At 35.1% G+C, this 27,633-nt stretch overlaps 1 protein-coding gene across 4 annotated transcripts; it reads right to left on the bottom strand.

Annotated features, from left to right (window-relative positions):
- Positions 1 to 882: 882 nt before the first annotated feature.
- LOC132057142 (E3 ubiquitin-protein ligase PRT6) lies at positions 883 to 26,207 on the bottom strand. Of its 4 annotated transcripts, none has more exons than XM_059449604.1 (20): positions 25,852 to 26,207; positions 16,984 to 18,093; positions 15,035 to 16,233; positions 14,772 to 14,912; positions 12,681 to 12,924; positions 11,869 to 12,576; positions 8,006 to 8,206; positions 7,213 to 7,877; positions 6,801 to 6,852; positions 6,075 to 6,702; positions 5,778 to 5,986; positions 5,123 to 5,661; positions 4,926 to 5,030; positions 4,774 to 4,840; positions 4,581 to 4,658; positions 3,049 to 3,117; positions 2,787 to 2,878; positions 2,047 to 2,140; positions 1,863 to 1,946; positions 883 to 1,252 (listed from the first exon to the last, which is right to left on the bottom strand). In XM_059449604.1, exons 1-17 carry the CDS (start codon positions 25,915 to 25,917, stop codon positions 2,807 to 2,809), a joined length of 6,153 nt encoding a protein of 2,050 aa, XP_059305587.1. In that variant the 5' UTR covers positions 25,918 to 26,207; the 3' UTR covers positions 883 to 1,252; positions 1,863 to 1,946; positions 2,047 to 2,140; positions 2,787 to 2,806. The 4 variants fall into 4 exon arrangements, with proteins under 4 accessions (XP_059305587.1, XP_059305588.1, XP_059305584.1 ...); XM_059449605.1 differs by having other exon boundaries at positions 2,060 to 2,140; XM_059449601.1 differs by lacking the exon at positions 2,787 to 2,878.
- Between the last annotated feature and the right edge of the window lie 1,426 nt (positions 26,208 to 27,633).

The raw sequence follows: 27,633 nt of genomic DNA, 5'->3' as shown, positions 1-27,633 counted from the left end.
AAATAATTAAGGAAATATTCATCATTTTGCAAGAAAAATGCTAATCAACAATTTTTAACCGAACAATTTTTAGTACTTCTATCCAAGCGAGTGACATTTTCAATACTAAAAGGTGTTTTTAAACACTTTACTCCCTTCGTCCCATTTTTTATGACACCATTTGACTAAGTACAGAATTTTAAAAAAGTTGAAGACTTATAAAATTTGTGATCCAAAACAAACCTTAGATATTTGTGTGGTCATAAATCATCTTATGAAGTTAAATTATTTTTAAATATAGAAATGTGACATTTTTTTAGACGGACTAAAAAGGAAAGTATGACACAAACTAGAACAAAGACAATAATATTTATTAGTTCCTTGAATCAGCCAATCCAAGCAGGCTCTTTTCTTAACTCATTTAGCTTCCCTGATATTATTTTTGTTCCACCTTTGTTGGGACCTATTCACTTCATTCTTTCCAATTAAATATGATCTATTCAGATAAAAATGTTCTGCGTTTGTTGGTCACATTGAGATTCTCAGGTACTTTTCATATAGGAGGGAAGGAAGAAATTTAGGCAATGGAGTCCTTCAGACATTGTTGGGTTCTTGAAAAGTAATTTGATGCATTGAATGCACAATTCGAAACTCAGGAATAAACCCCGCACGTGAGACATCTACTTTCACTTAAATACCATGCTTTTGTTTGAGATAGTTACTAGAGCCATATTTTTTGGTTCTGGAAACCCCTATTATTTTGAGCACACACAAATCCTGGATTCCCCCCACTCTATACCACTGTTTTGTTAATTCGATCAATGAGGCACAAAACCGTTATTACCTAACATACGTACCAAGAGGGTGTATAAATTAAGCAGTTGAAGGGCAGAGCATGCAAGCTAACAAAAAAATGAGGAAGGGTATTTTACTAGTATCGCTCGTTTAGAGCATGGTGTTGTATATTGTTATTTAGGACTTTATATACACAATTCACCTACTGCTTGACGACACTTCCATCATCATAGACATCAGAACAGAGGGGAAGCCAAAGGGGAAGACCATATTGTTGTGCAAAATGACATTCCATACCAATTTAGACACTGATATACACTTGAAGGCGACATTTGCAATTATCATATTACACATGAAGCACCATATTTATTCACATTTTCTGTACAACGAGGTGCCAACAACCAGCCGCTCCACCTTCACCACTGAGTCACTTTCATGGAATACAGGCATTCCATTTTGGTGGGCAAATCCTAATCGTCTGTCACGAATGAAATTTTAATTAAATAAAGACAAGAGGAAGCAATGCATGATAAATTAGCATCTCAAGATCTCACACATGGAAGTACTCTCATGAGAAAAAGGAAAACAAAATACAAACAAGATTGTTGTTATACCTAAAAGTTGCAGTCACGTAGAAAGATCAAAACAGTCCCAAAACAAATAGGAGAGGATGATGCAACTTTGGGCAACCATTGTGAGGGTTTAAACAAAGCTTAAGCAATAATATAACAAGCGATATAGTACGGAAATTCAACAGAGAAGCTTGCAGATATGGTTGCAACTTTGCCTTTTTCTAGAACATTTTTCAATCGAGTACTTGTGCTGTAGCAGGAGTTAATTTAGTAGCTCAAAGGCATGCCATTACACCCATCAATATCTTTATAATCGATCTACATTACTGTAGAACATCTCAAACTTAAGTCCTACACATCTTCGATGCATTTGTGAATTGGAATGTATGGATGCGTTGTTGTATTAAGGGATTTGATGATGGAATAATCACAAGAACACTGGCTGATGAGACTGCTTTTATTCATAGTACATAATACATGAAGCGAAAGTATGGGGGGAAATAGTTACAGACTAACCTCAATAATCTGTACATGAACAGCACGAACCAGGGGCAACAACACAATTGTTATCATCTTTAACATATTCGAGTCAGATATAACCTGCAATTGGCGAGAGAACTAATGAAAAACAAGACCGTAGGTATAACTCAAGAAACAGACAAGCAAAATATGACTATTATCAAACTTTCATCAAACGTACACCATCACAAAATACCAAGCTATAGCATGAAGAATGCGCCAATAGTTGTCTGAAGAAGCACCTTTGAACTTCGATCTAACCCATGAGAAGCCACCTAGAATTTGCAATGAAAAAAAAATCAGCAGACAAGTACAACCTTGGAAAATAATGATTGTGATTCGATGTTCATTCAGCAGAAATGATAAAAGTTTAATTCTTTAGTAAACAAGAGGACAACTGTTTGAGGTATGGGGAAGAGGTTGTACTAAGAGATGCTTGGAAACAACTCAACCAAAAAACACTAAATTAAAAACCATAAATAGACATTTTTTTTAAGGAGCTGTAAGTCGATTGCGGAGCATCAAAAGTTCTTTTTGCTACCTTTTTTTTTTTATGGTTAAAAAGGACATCACATATTGTATGTAGTTGGATGAAAGTTTGGGGCAGATTGGAGTGATATTAGTGAGATCATTTCGACTTATCAGAAGGTAAAAAGAACCATGAATTTCTTGCAAAAATGACCAGAATACCTGCTTAATTTTTGGTAAATAGTAGATGTATTATCAAAGTGATAAAGTAGAACATGTCTAAACTCTAACCTACAGAAAGTGCCCTAAGCTGTTGACACAATGAAAAGGTGAAACTTCTCTAAAACCGCCAATTTACAAAATGTGCCCCCTAAGCCATCGCTCAATTTTTGCACTTCAAATGCACTATGTTATTAACTCTCAGCACGTAAAGTTACATGATTCTGTCATTACCACCTAAGCTTGCTTTCCCATCAAACCATTTTTTTTTTTTTTTTTTCAGTCGAGAGATCCACCTTGCTGGTGGGGGTTAGGCTGTGCCCAACCTGGTATATATATCAAAAATCATCAGTACACGGAGAAGGACATAAATCATCAAAAATCATCAAACCATTTCTTATATATTTGCTTTTATGAATTATGAAGAATTCATTTTGAATAATCAATTTTGACAAGGTTGTATCTTGCTCAAATTGATAAATAGACCTGAAGTTACCATATGAGTTAAGGCAGCGTAACGCTCCTCATTTAGATATAATGGCTTTCCTCTACGCATGTCAATATCCTGCAAGAATAAGAGGAAGTATGTAAGATCCAATATGATATGTGGACATGCTGGTTTAGAGCAGATGTCCCTTCCAAAAGACTATTACAAGAAATCAAAGCTCAAGGCACAATGCACATTAAATATTGACAATGGCTAGGAACAACTATTTGACTGAACAACGAGAAATAGAGGAAATAGAGAAAGGAAAAGGGAGGAAAAGAAAAGGGAAAACAATGACGCGCCGATCTATCTTTGAAGAAATATCAAGCGAAGTTTAATCGATACTTGTTACGAGTCATGACTGGGAAAATTGGTGAACATGTCATAACTTGCATTTAACTCGGGCAAAATTTTTACTTCCATGTTTGATGTGAAAACATATCTGTAATTGAATTGAAGACATTTGAGGACACAACTGTCTTCCTGTTGTCTTCTCTCCCTAAAACACTCATTTTCATTTTTCATAATTTTCCATCTAAATCACATAACAGGATCCTTGTAAAGCACCTTTGTTGGAAAAGAAAAGGTAAATGTCATTATTTGCTTGGATTATTTTGAGCTTAGTGACTTCAGATAGCAACAACAAACTTTAAAAAAAAAAAAAAAAAAAAAAGACTTCAAGCTGTTGCTTGACACTCTGTTGCATATCTAATTTGTAATGCTTCTAAGAGCTATGCTATTCGTATTCATTTTTAAATCACGTTTGATCTTATATAGTGCTTGGTTACATGATTATGCTCCACGACTAACCGTTATAAGGAAAATTAATAGACTAATATTTTTATGTGCATGTTTTGGTCCACAAACACGGTGCAGATTGAAGATGGTTGTTTGCACACGCCTTTTCCCCTAACAGTGATACTTTAATTTGCCAACCTGATTCAAGATGCACAAATTTGGTATGCTAAATGTACGAGTTGAATCTCAATTTGACTACCAATGATGTAAGTAACACAAAAGCTTCAATTAACATCACATCCATTATATAAACATCTATTACTCTAAAACATAGACTAGAACTAAAGAAAGAACAAGCTTATGCCAATATCAGAATGCTAGTGCTTAATTTCAAATTAGTTGTTCTAATTTGACAAGGAAACAATTGACATTTTATTGCAGAAAGGGCATTTGACCGAAAAGAGAGAAATAGAACAACAAATGATTGTAGAGAAGGAAAGAACAAGGAACTTTTCATCACATGTATATGAAGAGGTGATCCCATTACCGAACATCTCCATGCTGCTACCAATTTTCATTTTTGAGAAGGAAACTAGTTTAGAACCTTTATTGAATTGGGTTTACGGTTCAGGGTTTAGGGTAAGGGTTTCAGAATCAATTTTTAATGATTATTTCAAGCAACAAGAAATATTCCCTTTTCATCAACTCTCAGTAAATGAAAATAAAGAGACGCTTGTTTTCCCTAAACACCCTTAGTTTCTCTGAAGCTCTTCTATAATATCTATATGCAACCATTATTTTACCTCTTCTCCGAATGCGTCCAAATAAGGTGAAGGCCACGGTGCCTGACGAGCAGATCTTTGGAGCAATATAGTGGTTTTCTACAGTGAAAAGTCAAAAAATTCATTAAGCCATTCCAGGGTCCTGAAAGACAGGATTATGCAGATCGAAAGGCGAAAAGAGAAATAAGCAAAGCAAAAAAGAAACAACACTTACTCTGATCAACAAGAACACCCCAGTAACAGCACTACAGGCCATTGCATGAGTTTGGCACCCACTTTCCCTGGAGTTCAATCAAATGCGTCAGTCACAATATTAAAGATCATAAGAAGGGGAAAAAAGAGGTTCAACCCAAGTGTGTTTTGAACCTGCAACATGTCTTCCAACTTGCTGAGCACAATTTACCACATAACAAGCATAATGCAGGATCCTTCTGAACAGCTCCACAGTCTGGGCAATTCTGTTTAATATACCTGAAGGTAACATCAAAATACCTTGAGTTTTAGTTCGCCTATACAAAGAGAGAATACTAGTAATTCTATCTCTATCCATATCTAGAACCAACCTCAGCAAGAGGTCCTGATAAAGATGAGGCAAAAGCATCATTTTAAATGGGGCGGCAGGATTGGAATACAAAACACCCTTTAGACCACGAGTTTCAAACTGCTTGTAGAAATGATTTAGCCATTTTTGAACCATCAAACGAATTGTGGCATCACTAAAAACATTATCAAGTGAGGGAATCTTTAATATCTTCTCCAGCTTTTCAATCTCAATAAGCTCAGCTGCATTGTTTTCGCCACAGTCCATCAGTTCATCAGTTGAATATGCTGATCCATCTAATATGTTAGTTCCATCGTTAAATGGCATCACTCTAGAAGAATGAATCAATTTCCACAACAATGCACATCTTCTTAAGTACGGAAAGGTCAGACTTCGGATTGCATCTTTGATGTCATAAGTAGTTTCTATAAAATTAGAATCAAAATATTGGTGAGCAACTCCATGTTCTCCCATTACTTTATAGATGTCAGTAACTAGAGAATCGTTGCATCCTAACTCAAGCAAACTGCATTTCCGCTTTCTGCAATAGGTTATTATAGCCTGCAAAGAAACAACAAAGGATCTTTTAATAACTATCTCAGAGCCAATGAAGCGCAAAGAGGTCTCATCTAATCTCTACCCCAAAAAAAGATCAGAAGAAGGGAGAATTGCGTAACCTGAGTGACTGCGACTGCATAGAAAAGATGAACAAGAGACAAGAAGGCATCTTCACATGACAACAATGGACATGGAAGGCAATATATTATCCACATTAAAGAAGAAAAAGCATCATGTGCAAGAACTGGATCAGCGGACCATCTCCAGAACTGAACATCAGGATATTGATCTTCTGTTTCAGCGCATTCTAAGATGTCTTGCATATTACCTACAAAGCATATCTTTCCATGATCTCATCTTTCGATTTTACAAAGTAAAAGAAACTTAAAAGATAATTCCATGAAGCAGCAATATACCTCCAGCAGATGGATCTGAAATTTCATCTGCAGAAGTGCCAGTGCATATAGACTCTGCAAACAGCTGAATGCCTCTCAATCTCAAGAGGACAGTAAGCGAGTTCTTTGTTCGTGTGCTTTGTACAATACTTAGTAACAAAGCCAGTATAAAACCATTTGAAGATTGGAGTTCTTTGTACAAGGCACCAAGACTGTAGTTTGGAGCTAATGATGTCTTTCCAGATCGAGTAGCAATTTCAGTTGATACAAGTGTGTACTTAAGAGTGTCATACAGAATCAGAGAGTGCCCAAGTCTACCAGATACTGAAATCTTATCATTATCTGGAAAGTACTTTCCACACAATACGCGATACACAGATTCAAGGTTTACTCTCATCTGCCCAAACTGCCGAAATGGAAGTCTTTGGAAAATCTCTCTACTTCCAGCAACATCAGCAGCACTTTGTAGGAGAAATAAAGCTTTTTGAAAATAAAGTGCATCTCCCACTCCACTTGACGAGGGTGAAGGGCCAACAGCATCTGATGCACTGGAAGTTAAATGAAGGGATGTGAACCCTCCAAAATCTGCAGGTAATGCTGGCAGGACCGAGTTGGCAAGTCCACGGCATACGGGACAGAGGAACTCCCCCTGAAAAATAAAAAAATTAATAGAAATAAGAAAATCAACAAAAGAATTCAGCAATTCATTCCATCACATAGAAAAAGGTAAATCAGGATGTCCTGTACCTGATCTGGATCTACAATATGACCTCCTTCGAAAACAATTCTTCTGGTATATCTGTACAAGAGGATGAGACAGTTCATTGTTTGAACTTAATGAAAAGGACTGCCAGGCCAATTATGAACATAATATTACATGTATTTTATAAACTCTAATGCACAAACCATTTAAGCCTGAGGACATACTGGCTCCAAGCAAATTCAAGATAAGGTCAGAAAGCTATCCTAGAAAGAAGAGAACAAGAAACTCACAAGACGCTCCCTCCACCCCAACCCCTCCACCCCAAAAGATAAAAAAAAAAAAAAAGAGAGAGAGAATGGAGAACCAAAGATTAAAAATAATTCAAGTCGAATTTACTAAATGATTGGACGATAGCCTCAAAGAAAGAGGTGAAAAGGAAAGGATAACGTGTGTTACCTTTCCTTTAGAGACGATAAATAGCGGTCAAGACATCCCTGATGCACAGCGTGTCCACACGATGAAAGATAAATTCCGTCACAATCTGAGGGACCAAATCCTTCATACGCTGTAAGCGGCATTCTGGACTCTAATTGTGTCTTGTGTGCACTTTCAGATGCAGAAGGACTATCAAGATTTTCTCCTGCAAGAGCAGAAATGTACTTCCCAAGTAAACGTGACTCAATACTCCCACCATCTGCCCGTGCAGAAAGTTTCTTACCATTTCTTGAAAAATCCCAGTGCGACAAATTGGCATCCATTCTTTCCTGAATCGACGAGTACATTTGTTCTTCTAGCATCTCAAGAGAAGAACCTGCCTTTTTGTCAACATTGTTTGATGTGCAAGGCAGTTGAATCTTCAATGCTGGGAATCTTGCCCTGATATATTCACAAAATGCTCCTACTTCCTTAGGTTGCCCTTCCAGAGCAAACTTGTTTATTGCATTTTGAATCGATTGTGTCAACCAAGGAAATGAAATCACTTCTTCACTGCTTGATAAAATGCCCCTTTGAGATGAGATATTGGTCATTCTTTTAGCACATGATTCCGGTTCTTTCCCAGAATTTTGAGTTTTTTTCCATGAAGGAGGCCCTCTATTGGTGAAAGTCAAAAGCCTGGATTTCTTAATTCAAGAACCACAATAAAATAAGTAAAAAAATTAACTTTAGTAGATTCACGAAGCACAATTACTTTGATAAATCAGCAGAGATATCCGGGCACAACGAAGTGACATAAACACAAAGCACATACCTGAAGAAGAATCAGGTATGATAGAGGACTTTTAGAATTTTGATCATGGCAAAGAGAGCAAATTACTTGAGTATCCTCTTCATAATTACGTCTACCATCTGAGTCGCTTCTTTCTTTACCAAGTTTAGAATCATCCGGACCAGCTTCTGCAGAGGAATCAACGCTCTTTAAAAACTTGGACTGTTGCGCCCTCATCTTCTCCTGCGATGCAGACATGGAATATATATGAAAGTGACCGAGTCAAACCAGATCAACTAAGAATAGAAGGAACAGGGTTAGTCTGGTTCTACAATGAGTTCAACTTACAATGGCCAGGAACTACCTGAACCGTAAAATATGGAAACATGAACAGCACTAGATCCAAGTGGAGGAAACACAAGCATGTTGTAAGATGAATTATGTGCCGTTTTACATGAAATCTATATATATTGCTAGGATGGAATTTCTGTAAAATCTCTAATTTTTATTATAGCGGCTAAAGCAAAGCTGCATCCAACTGGGTGGAACTTAGATATAACTACAATGTCTTTCTAGCATGTAGCAGTTTTTATTGGGATGGTTTACTTATATAAATGTGACATGAACTTGTATAAGTTTCTTCTCTTATTTGCATCTGTCTACCTTTCAAAACACATACTTCACTCTGACATGGAAGCTTTTACATGGTTTCATTATACATACCAAACACTTCGGACTTGCTCAAGACTCAAGCAGAAAAGGCTATCTATCCTCGACGGTATCTAATGCCTAAAATAGCATCAAGTTACATGTACATTGGCTCATGAATTAATGCATCATCCTTATGATAAAGAACCATGTAATTCTTTTTCTTATGGAAAAGAAACTTTGTTGATACATGGTGAGATAGAGGAGACTGGATGTAATCATTAAGTAGTTACATCATGATTCTATTGCATCATTTACCAGCTTGAAATAAACTCTACTAAATAGTAATAGTCATTGGTGTTAAGCCCTTCAAAGACAAGAGACCAAGAAAACGCCTTGATTGTAATGGAAGCCAGCTTTCAGAATAGAAGAAGATCTCACAGAAAAACTAATCAACGGAGGAGATCTTTAGCTCATCTATGGAAGAGATCGTTTGCAATCTTTTTTTTCTATTATTTTTTTTATTAGGTAATCATTTGCTAACATAACAAATTATTTCGAGAAAGCAGTTTAGCCTTTTTTAATAAAGGTGGTGTCCTGGCCACCTCGACTATTCCACCAGTAGCAATGGGTAACACTGCCCACCAAGGCTTAGGCAGATGGGAAGTAATCAACTAGTGTTTTTTGTTTCTATTAGGATTTGAACCCTAATCTTCAACCTGATCTCCAAGGGTTGCAACCAGTTCCTTGACCATTTGGCCACACCCTGGGATGTAAATTTTGAGTTAGCTTTTTCTAATTAACATACTGTGCTTTTAGTAATAGAAGAGGAACAAAGTAGAGGAGAGATAAATGTATCTTACCCCTGTTTTAATTCCACTAACATCATCATCTTTTTGTTACATAAAAGTTTTATACAAGCACCTATTTTTCACAATGATGATACTACATTGGTACTTGAACATCTCAAATACAGAAATAATACTATTTCTAAGGGTTTTCAGTAGAATAAATGGTACAGACAATCCCCACATTGTGGGATTCCACTGGGTATGTTGTTGTTGTAAATGGTACAGACAATAAGGATCTGAAGCTGTACTACTCCTCAATCCACCTTAAAAGGAGGCTATCCTAAATTGAGTTGGATAATACAGAAATTCACATGCCTGAGATATGTAGCATTACAATATTAGATAAGTGGGACTAAAACCAAGAGATTAGGATGCACACAAAGAATTGAAAGAAATAAAAAAGAAATTAATCGGTAAATTGAAAAACAAATCAAACTTTACTGCAACAAGATAATAGACCATTCAAAAACTGAGAATGAGGTTGAATTTTGAATCTTTCAAGAGGTGTGACCTTTTTTTTTTTTTTTTTTTTTTTTTTTTTTTTTGATAAAGTAATCAAATTCAAGAGGTGTGACTGTTAACATAATATGTAAAGTATTTCCTCTGCACAAGAATTGGTCACATCCCACATTTAGTATGGAAATTTATGAACTCTATAATGCATACCACTGCAAGATATTCAAGCCATCTCCCCTTGAGCAGGGGATCTACCCATCAAAAGGTATCTCCCCTACCCACCCTAGACCCCACCTGGGGGGGGGTACGTTGTTGTTGTTGCAAGATCTATCAAAAGAGAAAAGCGCAAAAAAGCTCTCAAGGTTAGGCTTTAAGCGCAAAGCGCAAATAAGGCTTTAGTGAAAAAAAGCGCAATGGTGCAAAATTACAAATATATGTATGTTTAGTCCAAGACTTATAATAGTAAGCATGAATAACAAATATATGGACAAAGAAATTGTAAAAACATCACGATAAAGTGAAATATCAATCATCTAGTGTCACCTCTTCAAGAGAGGCTCAATGGCAAGGAAAAGTATGTCTTGGAGCCTTGATGACGACACTGAAGCGCACATAAAGCGAGGCGAAGCGCTCAACATGTTTTGAGCCTCGCTTCAGGGCTTAAGCGCGCTTTAAGCGCGCCTTTGACAACACTGCATTCAAGTATAATGATCAAAGAATAGAGGCACATCTACTAGATCGCAACTAGATTACAAGATCTCAATGAACTATTCTTCTAAGAACAGAAACAAGGTCAAGAGACTTAAGAGTAGAGAAGAAACTAAAGGATGTAAGAAAACAGAAACTTCTTCAGTTATCATATAGTGTGACTGTATCATCTGAAAATTTAAGTTGTTGGAGTGGAGAGAGTCCGAACCAAAAAGAGTGTCCACTTAGCCATTTGCACACCTCTTAAGAAAATACCAACTCCTAGAAAAATATAGGTAATTTGACTAAACTGTCCCTAATTAAATAGGTATTGGGATTTGATCACATAGCACTTAATAGGGGTAAATCTGGAAAACTAAGGTTAATTATTTCTTGATTTGATAAGTGCAGTCTTTTTAAGCCAAGAAAAAAAGGCTAAGTGGACATTCTTTTTGATCCGGTGGGAGTACTTGATTTTCAAAACCTCTTCTAATTTGCATAACAACCCCACCCCCCACAAACAAATTGAACAAGCATGCAAACTTATAACCAGAAATCCAGAAAAATTGGAAGTGAAACACTGAAACTTAGCACAAGATCTCTGATTACTCTACCACGTCAAAATATGCAGTACACCTCATCCAAAAGATTTTGCCAGAGAAGGGGAAATAAACTACATTATTTATCCTTACTGATCATATCATGTGAACGGCATGAGATGCGTTAACACCTGTAGAAGTACATGAAAGAATCACATTCTCACTAAACCTTATAAAGTGCAAGTTTTTTTTCCTAATTAGCAAAATCAAGTCACCCAACTATGTTAGCTTGACTAAATTGAGCATCTAGTCTTCCATCCTACCATGCCTCGCTCTGAACTAACATCCCAAAACTTGTGTTTTGGGATGTTTTCCGTGTATCTTTGGACCCTATACGTAAGGGAATTCTGATCTACAAGGATTTTGCTTCCATTTCCAGTGCATTTCGCTTGCATGTTTTATTTAATATGACAGCTTTTTCTATGTCCCTTTTAACCCTATACACACGGGGTATCTGATCTAAAGGGATTCTGCATCCGAGTTGGAGAAATCCCTTCCTTGCGCAGTTAGTATTTCACTTGCATGTTCCGTCTTTCACATGTTTTCCTAGAACATGTAAAAACATGTATGCTAGATAAGGAATTTCAACTTCTTGAACAGGTAGCTTACACTCGGTCATAGCAGAAACACAACACAAAAGCAACAGTTCTCTTTAAAACCATACCATTATAGCAGCTTGCCTCTCTCGAGCTTTAGCCTTGCGCTTATCACTGTCTGAAACTGATTCCAAGCTGTTAGTATCACCAGTCAAAACAGATTGCGATACTTGATTGACCATCTCAGGTGCAAGGTCTTGCATTTTTATCTTGCATTCAGATTGAAGTTCAGCAAATTTTTTCAGAAGACTTCCAATCAAAGAGGAGAGGTTGAAAATTCCAGCTTCCACAAAGTCGTTTTCTTTCCTATATTTTCTCATCAACAAAACTAGAAGAGACAACAAGCTCTGATCACCATATTTACTCAATGACAATTCCTCACTAGCTAGTGCTAAAATTGGAATAATATCATCCCTGTAGCAATTACAATCACCAGTTCCCCGATGCATATAACAAATATCTAATGCAAGAGACAACAAATGCAATGCGGTTAATAGTACACCATCTGGAGCGCGTGAAGCGTTTGGTTTATCAGAGAAAACAGCATAAAATACAGTAGCACGAACTATTTGGAGTACTGTCCTGCAAGTAGCAATTTTAGCTATTCCACCAAGAGGTGGATAAATCTTGGTCCATTTTGGAAGTTGACTGGTCAATGCCGATTCATTACAGAACCGCATATATCTATCTTCAGCAACTTGCAACTCTTTTGAGTTCCAACGAGGATGGTATAAATCTAGCTCCTTCCAATAGGGCGCCCGCAGTTTATACATACCCTGAGATAGATAGAACATTAGGATCATAGAACCAAAACTGATAACTTAGATTTCCCATGGCGATGTATGAATGTTAAAGAATAGCTAAAGTGTCAGAAACAAACCTGATTCATGCCAGAGGGATTGGAATACACTGCTATCCTATCTAAAACTTCCTGAAGTTTATCGATCTTCGACAAATCACGGGGCAGAGACTTCACCAACTGGCTACGAGTGAAATCACCAGTTGATAGTTTATATATGAATTCCCGTTGCAAACACTCAATGCGGGACAGCCCAGAAAACCGTCGTTCTTTCACTATTTGTATGATCAGAGTAAGCATCTCCTGAACTATAGTCGGCTCATACCTGGGTAAAAGTGTTAAAATAGAAGAACCCAAAAAGCAATAAGATACTCGAGAAACAGAACTTAGACAGTTCACAGCATCATATCAAATCATAAACAAGAAGGTTGAAGAAAATTAATAAACTTAAATATACGAAATCTTAAGTCCATCTAACTCAAGCATCAAAAAATGTAAAAGGCCACGAAATAACCTCAGACAACTCAGAATAAATTCTCTATCTCTGAAAAAAAGGCCACAATCATGCCATGCAATGAAACTTTAAGGTATATCTACTTAAATGCATAGCGAAGGATGGTGACATAGCACACACGTCAGACAACAGTATACACCTAGCCACTGTCTAATTTTCTTTTAACATCTAGAATTGTTGCATACAACACCACCATGAAATAACACACGTGTTAACATCTTAGTTCTGGCGAAACTACAAAATCTAACAAACAAACAATTATGCAACCAAGTAGGCCTCAATTTCCATTAGTTGGGGTCAACTAAAGGGATTATCTGCATCCACTCCACTCTATTCATGCCATTTCATTACAATACAAATTAACTTATCTTATAGGGTGAATTAGGAGTTTTCTACCGCCAGATATTCTTCAAATCGCACACTAAACCTACAAGGATATACCAGTCTGTTTCTAGGACAACTGATCCTGGGACAAACATCGAACTTAATGCAAATGAAACAGTAACAACTAACCCTAATCACAACTAGCTCGTATTGCCAATATGTCAATTATTCCGGTTATATCAGGTACTTAGTAGGTAAAATGATCCAAGAAATTGAACTACTTTCTTCTACGTAATGTTGGGACAATTCCCTTTTTGTTATCTTCACTCGTCATATTGCGTACGGAAGATTGGTGCATCTAAATATTTATGTAAAACATGATCATCTCAAGCAACCTATTCTAATTACATCATCTAAGAGTGATACACGCACCCCTCTCTAATTACATCCTCTAAGAGTGATACATGCACCCTCTATGATACATTGCAAGCATCCATCTCCTTTCATTCAGGAAAAAAGAAAAGGCAGAATACAATGACAACATTTTAAACTTGCCAATATATTTCATTTAGACACTCAAACTACGATATGTTCCAATTGAGCACCTAATACATGATAAAGTGTTCCTACTAGACACTTACGACTCAAATTTTGGAAAACCTTTTGAACGTGTTCTCAAGCGTCCATTACAAATAATAGTGCGTACTAAATAAACACATACACACACAAATTAATAGTGCATAAACAGATGTTTCGAAAAGCTAAATATGACTCAGTCACACATGTGTAACTAATGAATTTAAAAGAGTAATTGAGGAATCCATTTGGAAGATGGAAAATATAACTGGAAACTTTCAATCTATCTATCACGCCATCAACATTTATCACTTCTTCTGATCAATATATATTTGTTTCTAGACCAATCCTATCATAATTATTTAGTTAGTATTGAATGCAAATATAAGTATTGAATGCAAATATATACATCTCAATTATTAAAAAAAAAAAAAAAAATGCAAAGATATACATCTTGCGATACTGATAAAAATCATATATATATATATACACACACACATGCACATCTATGAATAACAAACTAACGACGTCATAGAATGGGAGGGAGTATATTTGTTTTGCTTAGATAGGCACATATCACAAGAAATCACCCTTTATGACATTAGCAATGTGGTAAATAAAATTTATGTACTCTGGATGTCCTGTAAAATTATACCATCAAATAAAAGAAAAAAATACCTTATGCTTAACTAGGAAGCAGCAAACAAGTAAATAGATAATGACACTCATTGAAGAGAGATAAGAGATGAGTAACATACTCATTAGAGCGTTCGAGATTCAATGATAGGTAATCTGAGAGCTCAAAACGTTCTAAAATCCTAGTAACATATTGATCAGCAGGGCCTAGTGCAGCACAACACTGGAGCAGAAATAGATCAAGCTCTAGACCCTGCTCAGACCTGCACAGAGAGTACAGAAGAAAAAAGACTTTAAGCGTTATTAGTAATCTATGAACACTAAATCTCAAGCAAATTAGCACATAAAAGAACTCCAAATCCCAAATGGGGTATTGCTTACATACCAACGAACAGAGCGAGACCACTCCCAAGATAATATAGCAGCATCACCATTCCTACGCCACATTCCAGCATGCACCTGTGCACAGAACACCTTAATTCGGAGAGCATGTTCCATAATGAAGGCAGAAAAACCAAGTGGGTGGCAGCCTCCCAATATATGGCCAAAAAAGTCATGATAGATAGCAGATGACGGATTGGAACAACTACCACCTAGGGCAGTTTCACCATAACATTGTGTGAGTGCTCTGTGTAAAACCATTGAAAGTAATCGATGCAGTGGAATATGAACTGATATATCCTGCGAACTAACTTTATATGCTATATCAGGCCAATCAGACAAACTCAACACCCGGAGAGCTTCCAACTCTAGGGCATAATCTCCTTGAAGCATACTGTTGTCACTACCACCTAAGCTTGCAGTTTCTTGGGCCAAATTTTGTCCAGAACTCAAGGTAACACCGACATCCAGTGACGAATAAGAGTTTAGCTTATTGCAACCTTCAGTTGAACTTGAGAGTCTATTGCTATCTGAGAGACTATGAGATCTAATGATTTGCCTGCCCCTACTAAACTTTGAAAGTGTTTTTTTCAGCGCAAAGAAATTATTTCCAGAACTAGAGCTTGTTTTCGGAGATAAGATGTGAAGGAGAGGTCCTGACGTGTTATCCACTCCCAAACAATTCTCAATGGCCTTCAAGCACTCAAAGGTCAACCATAGAACAGATGACGGTACCGGAGAACTATCAGATTTTGATTCAGGAGTCCTGGATGCATGTTCTGGTGGACTCCTTCCGGTCACACTACTAACAGAACTTTCCTGTGATAGCTTTCCATCTTTTGCATGTCTTTGGCTATCTTGGTCTTCAAAGTCTTGTATATGCGTGTTGAACAAAGCATCATCAGCATCTTCAGTGCTACTAATAGAGAATGCACCACCCACCAATAGAGAATGAATATTTGTAATTGTATGACCCAAAACAAAAGGCAAATGTATATTTTCACTCTCATCTTCTACATGGATGCCAGTTTCTCTCTTTTGAGGGTTCATTCCTTGTACAAAAGTCAACAGTTTCATCCACGTCCTAAGTATATCTCGCCGATCACGAGTCACATATCTGGGTACAGCAGAATGACTCATGACAAATCGTATGTCTTCAACCACACGAAGAGTAGTTTCATACAAATTTCCCCATTTAATGACCTACAATAAATAAAATGACTTCATCAAACAAGGCCATGGGGCTATTTTAAAGTCAACTGCTAAGATAGAATTAGTTAGTACACAATGCAGAAAAAATAACATGATAGTTCAGTTGTTGCAGATTAGCTATATACCATGGAAGGCATAAAGACCTCAAAAACAAAGAAACTGCTAGTAGTTTCTTTTTTAATTTAACATTGACAAACATTGAAAACTTTACAAGAGCAAGAAGTCCAAGGAAAGAACAAATTCTAAAAACTTCCTAAGCACACTTGTAGATTGTTCAGTGTTGTTCTCTTAAGTGGATATAACCCAGAAATAAACTACCACCGGTCAATTAATGTGAGTACTCGATATGAAGAACCATTTCATGCCACCGTATAACTGTATTTGTATTACAGAAATTATCGAAATTATGTAAGTATATGTATCCACTCTGAACTCATTATGCAAGCTTTTACGTTTCCATTGTTTAAAATCTGTCCATTTTTTCATATGAAAAGTCAGCGCATACACCTACCATACTAGATTTTACAAAAGGTATTATGCATTTATTTTCATTCAATAACTACAACAAAACTATTAAAGATATCTTCTACATGCCTGAAGGAAGAATGGGAGAGGATTCGAGAGACAAGCTCCAATATTCAAACATCACCAATATACTGATGTCATAATCTAACTTAGAAAAAACAGTATAATTATCCAAACTCCTTAAACAAGGATGAAACCAAATTAACATTGCAATACCTTCAATCTACCATTTTCTCCTGCACAAGATATAAATATGTCCCCTAAACAGTCCAGCAGCATGGCCAAAAGATTCATCTCCTTCACAAGACGTTGGGTCAAAGTACGCACAGTAAATATCTGCACAGAGAATGTCGAGAGAAGTGGATATTTTTTGAAGACTGTATCATTATTTTCCTTTACTGCTTCATTCACAACAGTTGGGTAATAGCTCAGAAATACTTTAGCAAACTCATGTTTGAATTGAGGTTCACCCAACATTTTCAAGAGCAATTCATGGAGCTTCCTGACAATATCACCATTGATCAAGAACTTCTCTGCCCTCACCAGAACATCTAATAAATCTTCTGAAGAGAATACCCTCCTAGAGATAAAAATAAGCAAACTTTCACTATCCTTGCAGAAACCCAAGAGCATCTCCACCACTGCTGATGTCAACTCATCTGTGATACTTTTATACTCCGTTGCATGACTATTTTGTCTTGGACTTTGTTCAGAGATGCTTTCCGCAAATAGGAGCCCTTTTCTCCAACAAGATAGCAAGGAATCAAGAACAGGACCCATCGAATTAGCGAACTCTTCCGGAAGAGGTTGTACCTGCTCCACACCTTTATGCTTGGAACAGAACCCCTCACATTTCCATGCAGTTACATCTCCACAATCACAGCAGCCACCACCTGTATATATGATTGAGTAATCATGGTCCTTGTGGTTTCCATTCAGGAAACATGGAACACATATTGCACATGTTGGATCATGCTCACATGTACGGCAACGGTACGCTATATCATTGTTCCCCCAAACAGCCCCACAAACACCACGCTGACCAATGTTAGCTAGGTAATCTAGTGCTCTTCTTGGTTCCCCTTCAAACATCAACCACTCTAACCATGTCATACTTTCTTGGAATAAATCTTTAATGGCTGAGCTGCCTGTGGATTTTGGAGAATCCATCTGCCGGTCCATAATACCGTCCATTGCTTCTTCATTACTAGGCAAAAGAGCAGAGACAAGATCTCCAATTTGAGACTTATTATTCTTCACATAAATAATTAAACCAGGTTGTCGGTGCTCCAAATTTTCGGCAGGAACTCCAAGATTCTCAAGCCTCTGACAGTAGAACAAGGGAATACAAGTCAAAATGCATTTCCAGGTTTCTCATCTTGAACCAATAATAGAAGAGTAGAGATGTGTGTATCTGTGTGTGTGAATATGTATGCGTATATTTTTGCCTATGTCTACACAATAAAACAGACAGAGTGTAAGGAGTAAAAAACTTCTCAAACTTTGTTTGACCTACTTACTATCCACCCACATTTAAAAGGTTATAAAGATGATTTAGAAATTGCAGAGCTATCAGAAATCACCATATGGATTGTTCATCTTATTCCCCATAGTTAAGACACAAATGTCGGCCAATTGATTCCTTTTCTTTTTTATTTTTAAAGGAAATAATGGGATACTTGATTGACGGGATATTTTGCAGGAATTTTTGTGCCCGGAAAGGGATAAGTGCAGTTCTGAACCATAAAGTGGGTAACATCAAAATCATGAAAACCACAAGGAAGAATTTGCATTTTGTTCCCAAAATAATGCTTCAAGAGCCACTTAAAAGATAATAAAGTATATCATCAAAAAAAAAAAAAAAAAAAAAAAAAAAGTACGCATAACCAGAGAAACAAAGAATATTGTAGTACAACACTTAGACCGTTGCATATCTTGGTGAATGAAAATAACAAATAAATATTACGTATTAGTAAGGGGGGAAATGCAACACCTTCAAAGGCAGAAGGCAGAAGATTTTCTATAGAATAAGTAATGAAGTGTGAATTCATCCTTCCCATGGACAAAGTAAAGAGTCATGAACTATTTGACTTTTAGAAGAAAATCCATTAGATGTTCTCTTAGCCTCTCTTTTATTTTCCTTTTTTGGCTTGGCGTGAGGGGCTCTATTTAGTGTTTCCCAGCACATGAAACTGCCTGGGAAGCAGAACCATAGAAGATCTATCCATCTCCTTTCATGTTCACAGATATAAGAGACTCCCCCTAAGTTCCAGGTTATTTGACATATTTTTAGGACGTTGCAAATCATTCCAGACTTCTAAGAATATTATTTATTGAACTTTCACAATTCCAAAAATTCAAATACATCTACCATGCAACTTTAAACTTCAATGTGAGACTTTCTCCATCAAACAAAACTGTTTATCTATTACTTCAATATTTCCTTCCAAAACTACTAATATCATAAAGCAGAAGTCAGAGAAAAACATTTTAAGCTCCCTAAAAAGGCCAACTGAATCATATGAAAATGAAATTGAGGAGTATAAGATATGCACAACTTTTAGATTTCAAAATTAATACAACAGCAGCAACAACAACTACGTCTCAAACTAGTCCTTAGAAAAAACAAATAACTATGGCTCAATGCTTGCATTTGATCAGAGAATGACAATTTCCACATTGTGGGTGCTTTTGTTGTAGCATTTTATAACTTGGCGACAAGACTCCTTATGTTTTCACAAATATGGAGGGGAATGGTACAGGACCACGTACAACATACTGGCAGACAGCTTTATAGAGAACTTAAGTAAACATATGGCCAGATCTATAAAGTTATCTTTAGTTTGATTGGTCCCTGGCCCATTTTAGGTAATAACTTTGAGACAGAAAAGATATATTTGTCTGGAAAAAAGAAAAATATGTCGGGTAATTTCATCAGAAATTCACTTGAATCTAGTTGAGGCTTAAATGGATGTAAATCGATCTCATCTTGCTAGTTGTTAAGATGCCAAGTAATGATACTTTATTTTTTTTAGTTAGTGAAATTTATCAGACAAGACTAAATAACAGTGTGAAAGAGAAAGAGGGAAAAAAATTCAACAAGACCATAATTCCTGACCCTAGAACATTAGTTTTAAGACTCCCTATAACATTACTCCCGTCAGATTATAAGGATATTGGGATAGTGCCAATGGAGCCTTGTAAGCTTCAATTCGTTAACCACAATCTTTGTTGTACTCTACACATTTCAGATCATCAAATACAAAATAGGCTTCTCTTATCTAGATCATACAATATTACCGGTCATCGAAATCCCACCACTAATTAATGGTCTTCCAATTCTCCTTTTCTCCAAACATAAACCAAGGGGAGGCTCAATAAATATGGTAGCCTAAAGCAAAACTTCAATGAGACACCTTCAGCTTTTTGTTTAAAAAAACAAAAAGCTTCATATATAATTTCATTTGAAAGTCTATCTTTCTAGCTTTTTGAAATGCAAAGTTATTAATAATTTTTTTATAATCGATTTCTTCTAATAATTCTTTTTAATTTCTAATATATCTAATCCATTTAATCTCTCTTAAGACATATTTTCTGATTTAGGGTTTCCTTGTTTGCTAAAAGTTTTGTTTATATAACCGTGGTGCCCAGGCCAGCAGCCAGCTTGCATGCATCTTTGTTTGCTAAAAATTTATCAAGGGCTCCTTTTCGGGATTATGTTAAAGTTTCAATCCTTGTTTTTTAAGTTGGAATAACCAAATTTATATTTTCTAGTTGACATTAAATTCTAATAAATAGCTAAAAAGATAATATATACCTATGAAGTAAAAATATGAAACACAACAAATTTTAGATGCAAGATAATAGAAATATAAATAATGGAACCTGATTCAACAAGTTGATAATTTGATATAAATTTTTGCTGCTTCAATATAAATTTTGAGAAAAAACTAAAAGGAATTGGTAATTTACTTTGGGCCAAGGAAATATAAAAGATTAATACATGTTATTTGAAGAGAGAGGTAAAAAGGAATAAAAATAACGTACGTCCATTGATGATGTTAGTTGTATCAGTAATGAGGCAAGAAAATATTTTGTGCAACTATGATTTAGGGAGTAATTTCCAATTAAAATATTTTGTTTCCCAATTTATTAATGGTTCCATCACTCCTTTTTTATATTACGAAAGTTTAGCTTTAATACACTAAATATTCCTAAAAAAACAAATTGACATATACACCTATTAGGAAAATTATGGGGCCTAAAGCAGCTGCTGCTTCACCCTTAGGCTGGCTCCTACACTGTATTTGCTCACCTCATAGCTAATACACATACACTATACTTTAAGCTGCACAATCATTCCCTAGATCAAAGAATCAGGTCAAAGCCTCCAATTTGCCTCAGCAGTTTACATCAGTCTTCACAACATCAAATCACACAGGACCTTAAATACTCTCCTTCTAGTTCAATACCCCTTTCCATAATTCAACAATCCCGAGTATAGAGATCACATGACTTTCATAACCCCATAATATAGGATCAGCTGTAAGTCAGTTTCAGCAGAATAAGTTCCACTGATTATTGATAAGACAGTGATGATTACTTTTTTTTTATTTGGGATGAGAAAGTAATCATCACTGTCTTTTTTTTTTTTTTTTTTTTTTTTACAGTTACCAGTTTCAAAAAAAAGATAGTGATGATTACTTTCTCATCCCACATCAACCATCAGTACCCTTACCTTCCTTTAAACTACCTAGGAGTGGGACTCGATCTCTCGTGAGACTCCAATTCCTATCAATTGTGCCAACCTTTATCTAGGGTCTATAGAAATATATCTCCTGCCTTAAGCAACCTTCCTTTAAACTACCTAGGAGTGGGACTCGATCTCTCGTGAGACTCCAATTCCTAACAATTGTGCCAACCTTTATCTAGGGTCTATAGAAATATATCTCCTGACTTAAGCAACAGGGACACTTCTGCAGCACTCGTGCAACTAGAAGGTCCTTTCTTGTCTTACGAATAATTAGTGATGAACCCATATTCTATAGGTGTTCAATAAAACTAAGTTGATTTAGAAATTTTCACCACAAAGGATTATGGCCTCTTCCGAGAAAAATGACAACATAAAAAATGAATCGACAAGATAAAAGACTGGACATAGTTTTGTTCTATTTCTTTCAGCAAGTTCTTTCTCCAGAAAATCTATTAGACCCACATGAAATGGAATCACCTTAATTTCAAATGCCTCAAGTTAAGTTATGGGGATTTTGTTCTAATTTTCTTTTAGGTAATAGCTTAGAACAATACTGCTTGCATCCTATATAACAAAATGATTATGTGATTCTTTACTGCTTCACTTCATTTGATTTCCTCGATCATTTCACAAATCAGTTGCTATTTTGTTTTATCTTATTACTTCTTCGTCTAATTTCTATTTGTTTGTTTCATGAAATTTCAAGCGTAGTTCTTATTTTATCTTTCCTTTATGAAGGTTTTTTTTTTTTTTTTTTTTGGGAAGGTTTGTGGGATTACACTGGGTATGTTGTTGTTGTTGTAGGGTAAGAATGAAGGTTAGTTATTTTAGTGCTCAAGATATATATTTTTTAATTTCATTTTTACTTTGTTTTTTGTGTATAATTTGCTGTCACTATTTTCTTAAAAGATAAACTACTTTTGCTAAGATTAGAATAAAATAATCAAGAAACTAAAAAGAAAAAAACGAAAATATATCTTGAGATATCTCAAAAGAAAAATCAAATCAATGAGGCGTGAACAATTCAAAAACTGTCCCACTCAATGCCACACTCAAAGTCTCCCAACCAAGCAAACTCTAGCAAGCAAAACTTGAAATCTTCACCATCCGGAGATACTTATCCCAACAACTTAGAGCAAAATTCCGATGGTTCCTGACCCATTTTACCCATTTTTATCCATTTTATTGTGGGTTGAAAATGGGTTGAACATAGATTGATCACGGGGGGTTGGGTAGGTCAAGCAAATTTTGGTTGAAATTGCCACCGCTACAGTGAGATAACTTAGCATGGTATAGACACAAAGTAACATCGAGAGCAAATACAATTTGAGATAATTCAGATTCATTGATAATTTTCTTCTATTTTTGCGTTGCCCCTCCTAAAATTCCATCAAAAAGATATCAACTTTCCAACGTCCTCTTTACCTATTCTGTAATGCACAACAGAAAATCCAATTCAACTACAACTCAATCCCAAATTAGTTGTTTTAAAAAAAAAAAGTGAATGAATCCTTATCCATTCCACTCTATTCTTCAAATTTCAAAGAGTTGCGACTATCTTTATACTAACAAGTAACAACTTTATGCTTGGGAATCTCACATAATTGGAGTTCATATACAGAAACTTAGTTCCAAAGATAGTGACAGTAAGAGTCTTATGACATAATTTCTAAAATTTCCACCACTACATTGAGAAAACTTAGCATGGTATAGACACAAAGTAACATCGAGAAGCAAATACAATGAAAGATAATTTCATCCATTTAATTTGCATTCATTGACAGTTTTCTTCTACTTTTACAGTAATGTGCTGCTCCTCGTAAAATTCCATCTATAAGAAATCAAGTAAACATTCTAATGTCTGTTTTCCCATTCTGTAATGCACAACATACAACTCAACTCAATAAAACTCAATCCCATATTAGTTGTTTTCAACGAAATGAACGAATCCTTATCCATTCCACTCTATTCTTCAAATTTCAAAGAGTAGTGACTATCTTTATACTAACAAGTACTCCCTCCGTCCCAATTTACGTAAAGGTGTTAGATTGGTTGGTGGCACGGAGTTTAAGAAAGAAATGAAGACTTTTGAAACTTGTGGTCTAAAATAAGCCATAGATACATGTGTAGCTGTAAATCATCTCATTAAGGATAATATGGGAAGTTCAAAGTCAAATTGTTACTCCCTCTGTCCCATTCTATATGAAGGTGTTTGAACGGGCACAAAATTTTAGAAATAAAGGAAGATTTTTGAAACTTGTGGTCTAAAACAAACCATAAGTTTGTGTGGGTAGGAATCATTTCGTTAAGGGTAAAAGGTAAATTTAAAGTTGAATTGTTACTAAATATAGAAAGGTATCATTCTTTTTGGGGCTTACTAAAAAGAAAAACTGACTAAAAAGGAAAGAGTGTCATATAAATTGGAACGGAAGGAGTACTAAATATAGGAAGGTGTCATTCTTTTTTGGGCTTACTATAAAGGAAAACTAACTAAAACAAAAAAAGTGTCATAAAAATTGGAACGGAGGGAGTACTAAATATAGAAAGATGTCATTCTTTTTGGGACCAACTAAAAAGGAAAAACTGTCACACAAATTGGGACAAAGGGAATAACAACCTTTATGCTTGGGAATCTAATATAATAGGAGTTCATATACAAAAAATTACTCCCTCTATCTCAACTTGTTTGTCTTACTTTTCTTTTTAGTCCGTTCAAAAAAGAATGTTTCTTTCCTTTTTTGGTAACTCTTTAATTCCAACTTTCCACATGACATATTTTAGACCACAAGATTAAAGGCATTTTCGTACATTCCACCTATCTTTAATTTAAGACCACAAAATTCAAAAGTCTTTCTTTACTTTCTTAAACTCCGTGTCAAGTCAAAACAAGACAAACAAATTAAAACAAAAGGAGTAACAAATAACAACCTTTATGCTTGTGAATCTCACATAATTGGAGTTCATATAACAAAAAATTACTCCCTCTGTCTCAACTTGTTTGTCTTTTAGTACGTTTAAAAAAGAACGGTTTTTTCCTTTTTGGCAACTCTTTAATTCCAACTTTCCACCTGACATATTTAAGGCCGCCACAAGATTAAAGGGTGTTTTGGTACATTCCACATATCTTTAATTTGAGAACACAAGATTCAAAAATCTTCTTTATTTTCTTAAATTCCGTGTCAAATCAAAACCGAACAAACAAATTGAAACCGAGGGACTACTAACAAGCAACAACCTTTTTTCTTACAGTAATGCGCTGCTCCTCCTAAAATTCCATCTATAAGAAGTCAAGTAAACATTCCAACGTCCTTTTTCCAGTTCTGTGATGCACGATATAAAACTTAACTCAACTAAACCTCAATCCTAAATTAGCTGTATTCAACAAAATGAACGAATTTTTATCCATTCCACTCTATCCTTCAAATTTCAAAGAGTTTCTGACTATCTCTATACTCCCTCTGTTTCAATTTGCTTGTCAACTTCCCTTTTTAGTCCGTTTAAAAAAGAATGCATTTTTCCTTTTCTGACAACTCTTTAATTCCAACTTTACACATGGCACATTTAAGATCACGAGATCAAAGGGCATTTTCGTACGGTCTACATATCTTTAGTCTAAAACCACAAGATTTAAAAGTCACCTTTACTTTCTTAAACTCCATGTCAAATCAAAACCAAACAAACAAATTAAAACGGATGGAATACTAACAAGCAACCACCTTTATGCTTGGGCATCTCATATAATAGGAGTTCATATACAAAAAATTACTCCCTCTATTTCAGTTTGTTGGTCTTACTTTCTTTTTTAGTCCGTTTATCTCTTCCCTTTTTTTGCAAATCTTTAATTCCAACTTTTCACATGGCATGTTTGAGACCAAAAATTTAAAAGGCATTTTGATAATTTACACATATCTTTAGTTTACGACCACAAGATTGAGACATACTATTCCCTCTGTGCCAAAAAAGTGTATCTTTCTATATTTATAGTAAGTTTGATAATTCAAACTCAAAGGACATTTTAGTACATTACACACATTTAATTTAGGACCACGAGATCTTTTTATATTACACTAAATCAGTTTTTTTATTTTTTATGATGAAGGAGTTTAGGACCACAAGATTCAAAAGTAACCTTTTATTTCTTAAACTCCGTGCTTATTCAAACTAAGACACTTAAATTCGGAGGGAGTATCTACTCCGTGTCGAGTCAAAACCAGACAACCAAATTGAAACAGAATAACAACCTTTTATACTTGGGAATCATCACATAATTAGAGTTCATATAACACAAAATTAGTACCAAAAAAGTATGATTAGTCATATAATTGAGTTACCTGAAGAATAATTTCATGGGGTGAAGGCATAATCAGCTCCGGTGAAGGCGAAGAATCAATTTCCATTCGGAATATAAACCGAATCCAATCGGCGCAATAATTACAATTATACCCCAGTGCGCTAAACCACTTTTAAACACTAATCAAAATAATTCAATTATGAAACCCTAAGCTGATGATTTCTAGAACATACGATCCTTGGTTAATTGGTGTTTGTACATTTGTAGTATACAATTGAAATGGAAATGGAAATTCTGTGATGGATTATTGGATTTTAGAAATTCCAGATGGATTCATATGTTTATGTAAATATTCCTCTGTTGCGTTTTTATATTACACTCTTTATGTTATTAGGGAGGTGCATTTACTATAAGGGAAAATAACACTTTATCCGAAATGGTCCATATTTCTAATATTAAATATTAAATGGCTCTTTTATACATTATTAGTATAGTGTACGCGCTTTATGCGTGATCAGAACGCGTACCTTATTTAATAATAAAAATTACAAAAAAATGAATTAGACTTAATTATGAACTTCGTCATTAAACCGTCGCTAAATTGCTCGTAGCTAACAAATTTTTCTGATAATTCATCGCTAATCCATTAGTATGTAGAATTAGCGGTATATAAGTATGTCAGTGTGGCTTGGATTCTACAACCAATTATGCAATACTTCTTACCTTAAACAATAAGGAAAGAATTTATAAAAAAAATAAGTAGTAGATTTTAAGTTTTTAAATATAAAAAAAATAATTAAATGGCTTATAAAGGGTAAAAAGGTGAACGATATTTCTCTAAGAGTTTTCGTGCTTTTAATAGAAAAAAAAATTAATAACAATTCACTCAAAATACATTTTGTCTTCTATTGTATAATTCTTATTGTTTCAAGTTTGTATTTTACTAATTTGACTCTCAACAATACTATACTATAACTTATTTTATCATTTATTTTGCCACCAATGCTCTTCTTATAAAAACAAATTTATCTACTCTTAAGAGTTTCGAAACTTGAAAAATAATTTTACTATATAAAGAATTTGAAATAAAAAATGGATTAGACTCTTTAGTTAGTTAGATGATTCAAAGAATTTTTGTTTAATTCCATGCACAAGTTTTATTCAAAAAGAAAATCACAGAGGTGCCTTTTAATACAAGTAGATACATGAAATTAATTTTGAAGAGAAAGTTCAAGTTAAGGGAATCAAATTACCTGCAGAAAGGCGGATTTCAGTAATAACTAGGTACGGCTTGTCCAAAGTGTGTAACATAGATTTTTCAATATGAAAAAATAAGCTATGAGAGATGATCACTTTCTTGTACAATGTACTTTATCTTTTCGACAAACATTACCAACAAATGTAGAATAATCAATTTCATAACTCACAAGTCACAACAATAATAAATAAAGCAAAGGAAAAAAGGAATGATAATTTATAATTATGAGCATGAGGATATACAAATTTTAATACAAACTACTAAAAAAAATTAGGTCATGAATGATTTTTTTACATGTAACATTAACATAAAGAATCTCAAGTGTTCAACTATCATTATATCAATCTTCAATGCAGATGCAATAACCCGGACAATATCTTCAGGCAGAGCGACTTATGAAATTTGAAGTGGAGCGTCGATGCATAATTTGCCAAGCTCGATCTTCTTGCAAAAATTAGATGAACTAAAATAACTTAAGAATACAAAAAATACATATATGTTGATGAGAGAAACCCTAGAACTTGTGATGAGAGAGAACTGAAGAATTTGTTTAATAGTTGACTT

Source organism: Lycium ferocissimum, chromosome 5 (genome assembly GCF_029784015.1).
Source record: "Lycium ferocissimum isolate CSIRO_LF1 chromosome 5, AGI_CSIRO_Lferr_CH_V1, whole genome shotgun sequence".
Taxonomy (NCBI): Eukaryota; Viridiplantae; Streptophyta; class Magnoliopsida; order Solanales; family Solanaceae; genus Lycium; species Lycium ferocissimum.
This window is presented reverse-complemented; position numbering and strand designations above follow the sequence as displayed.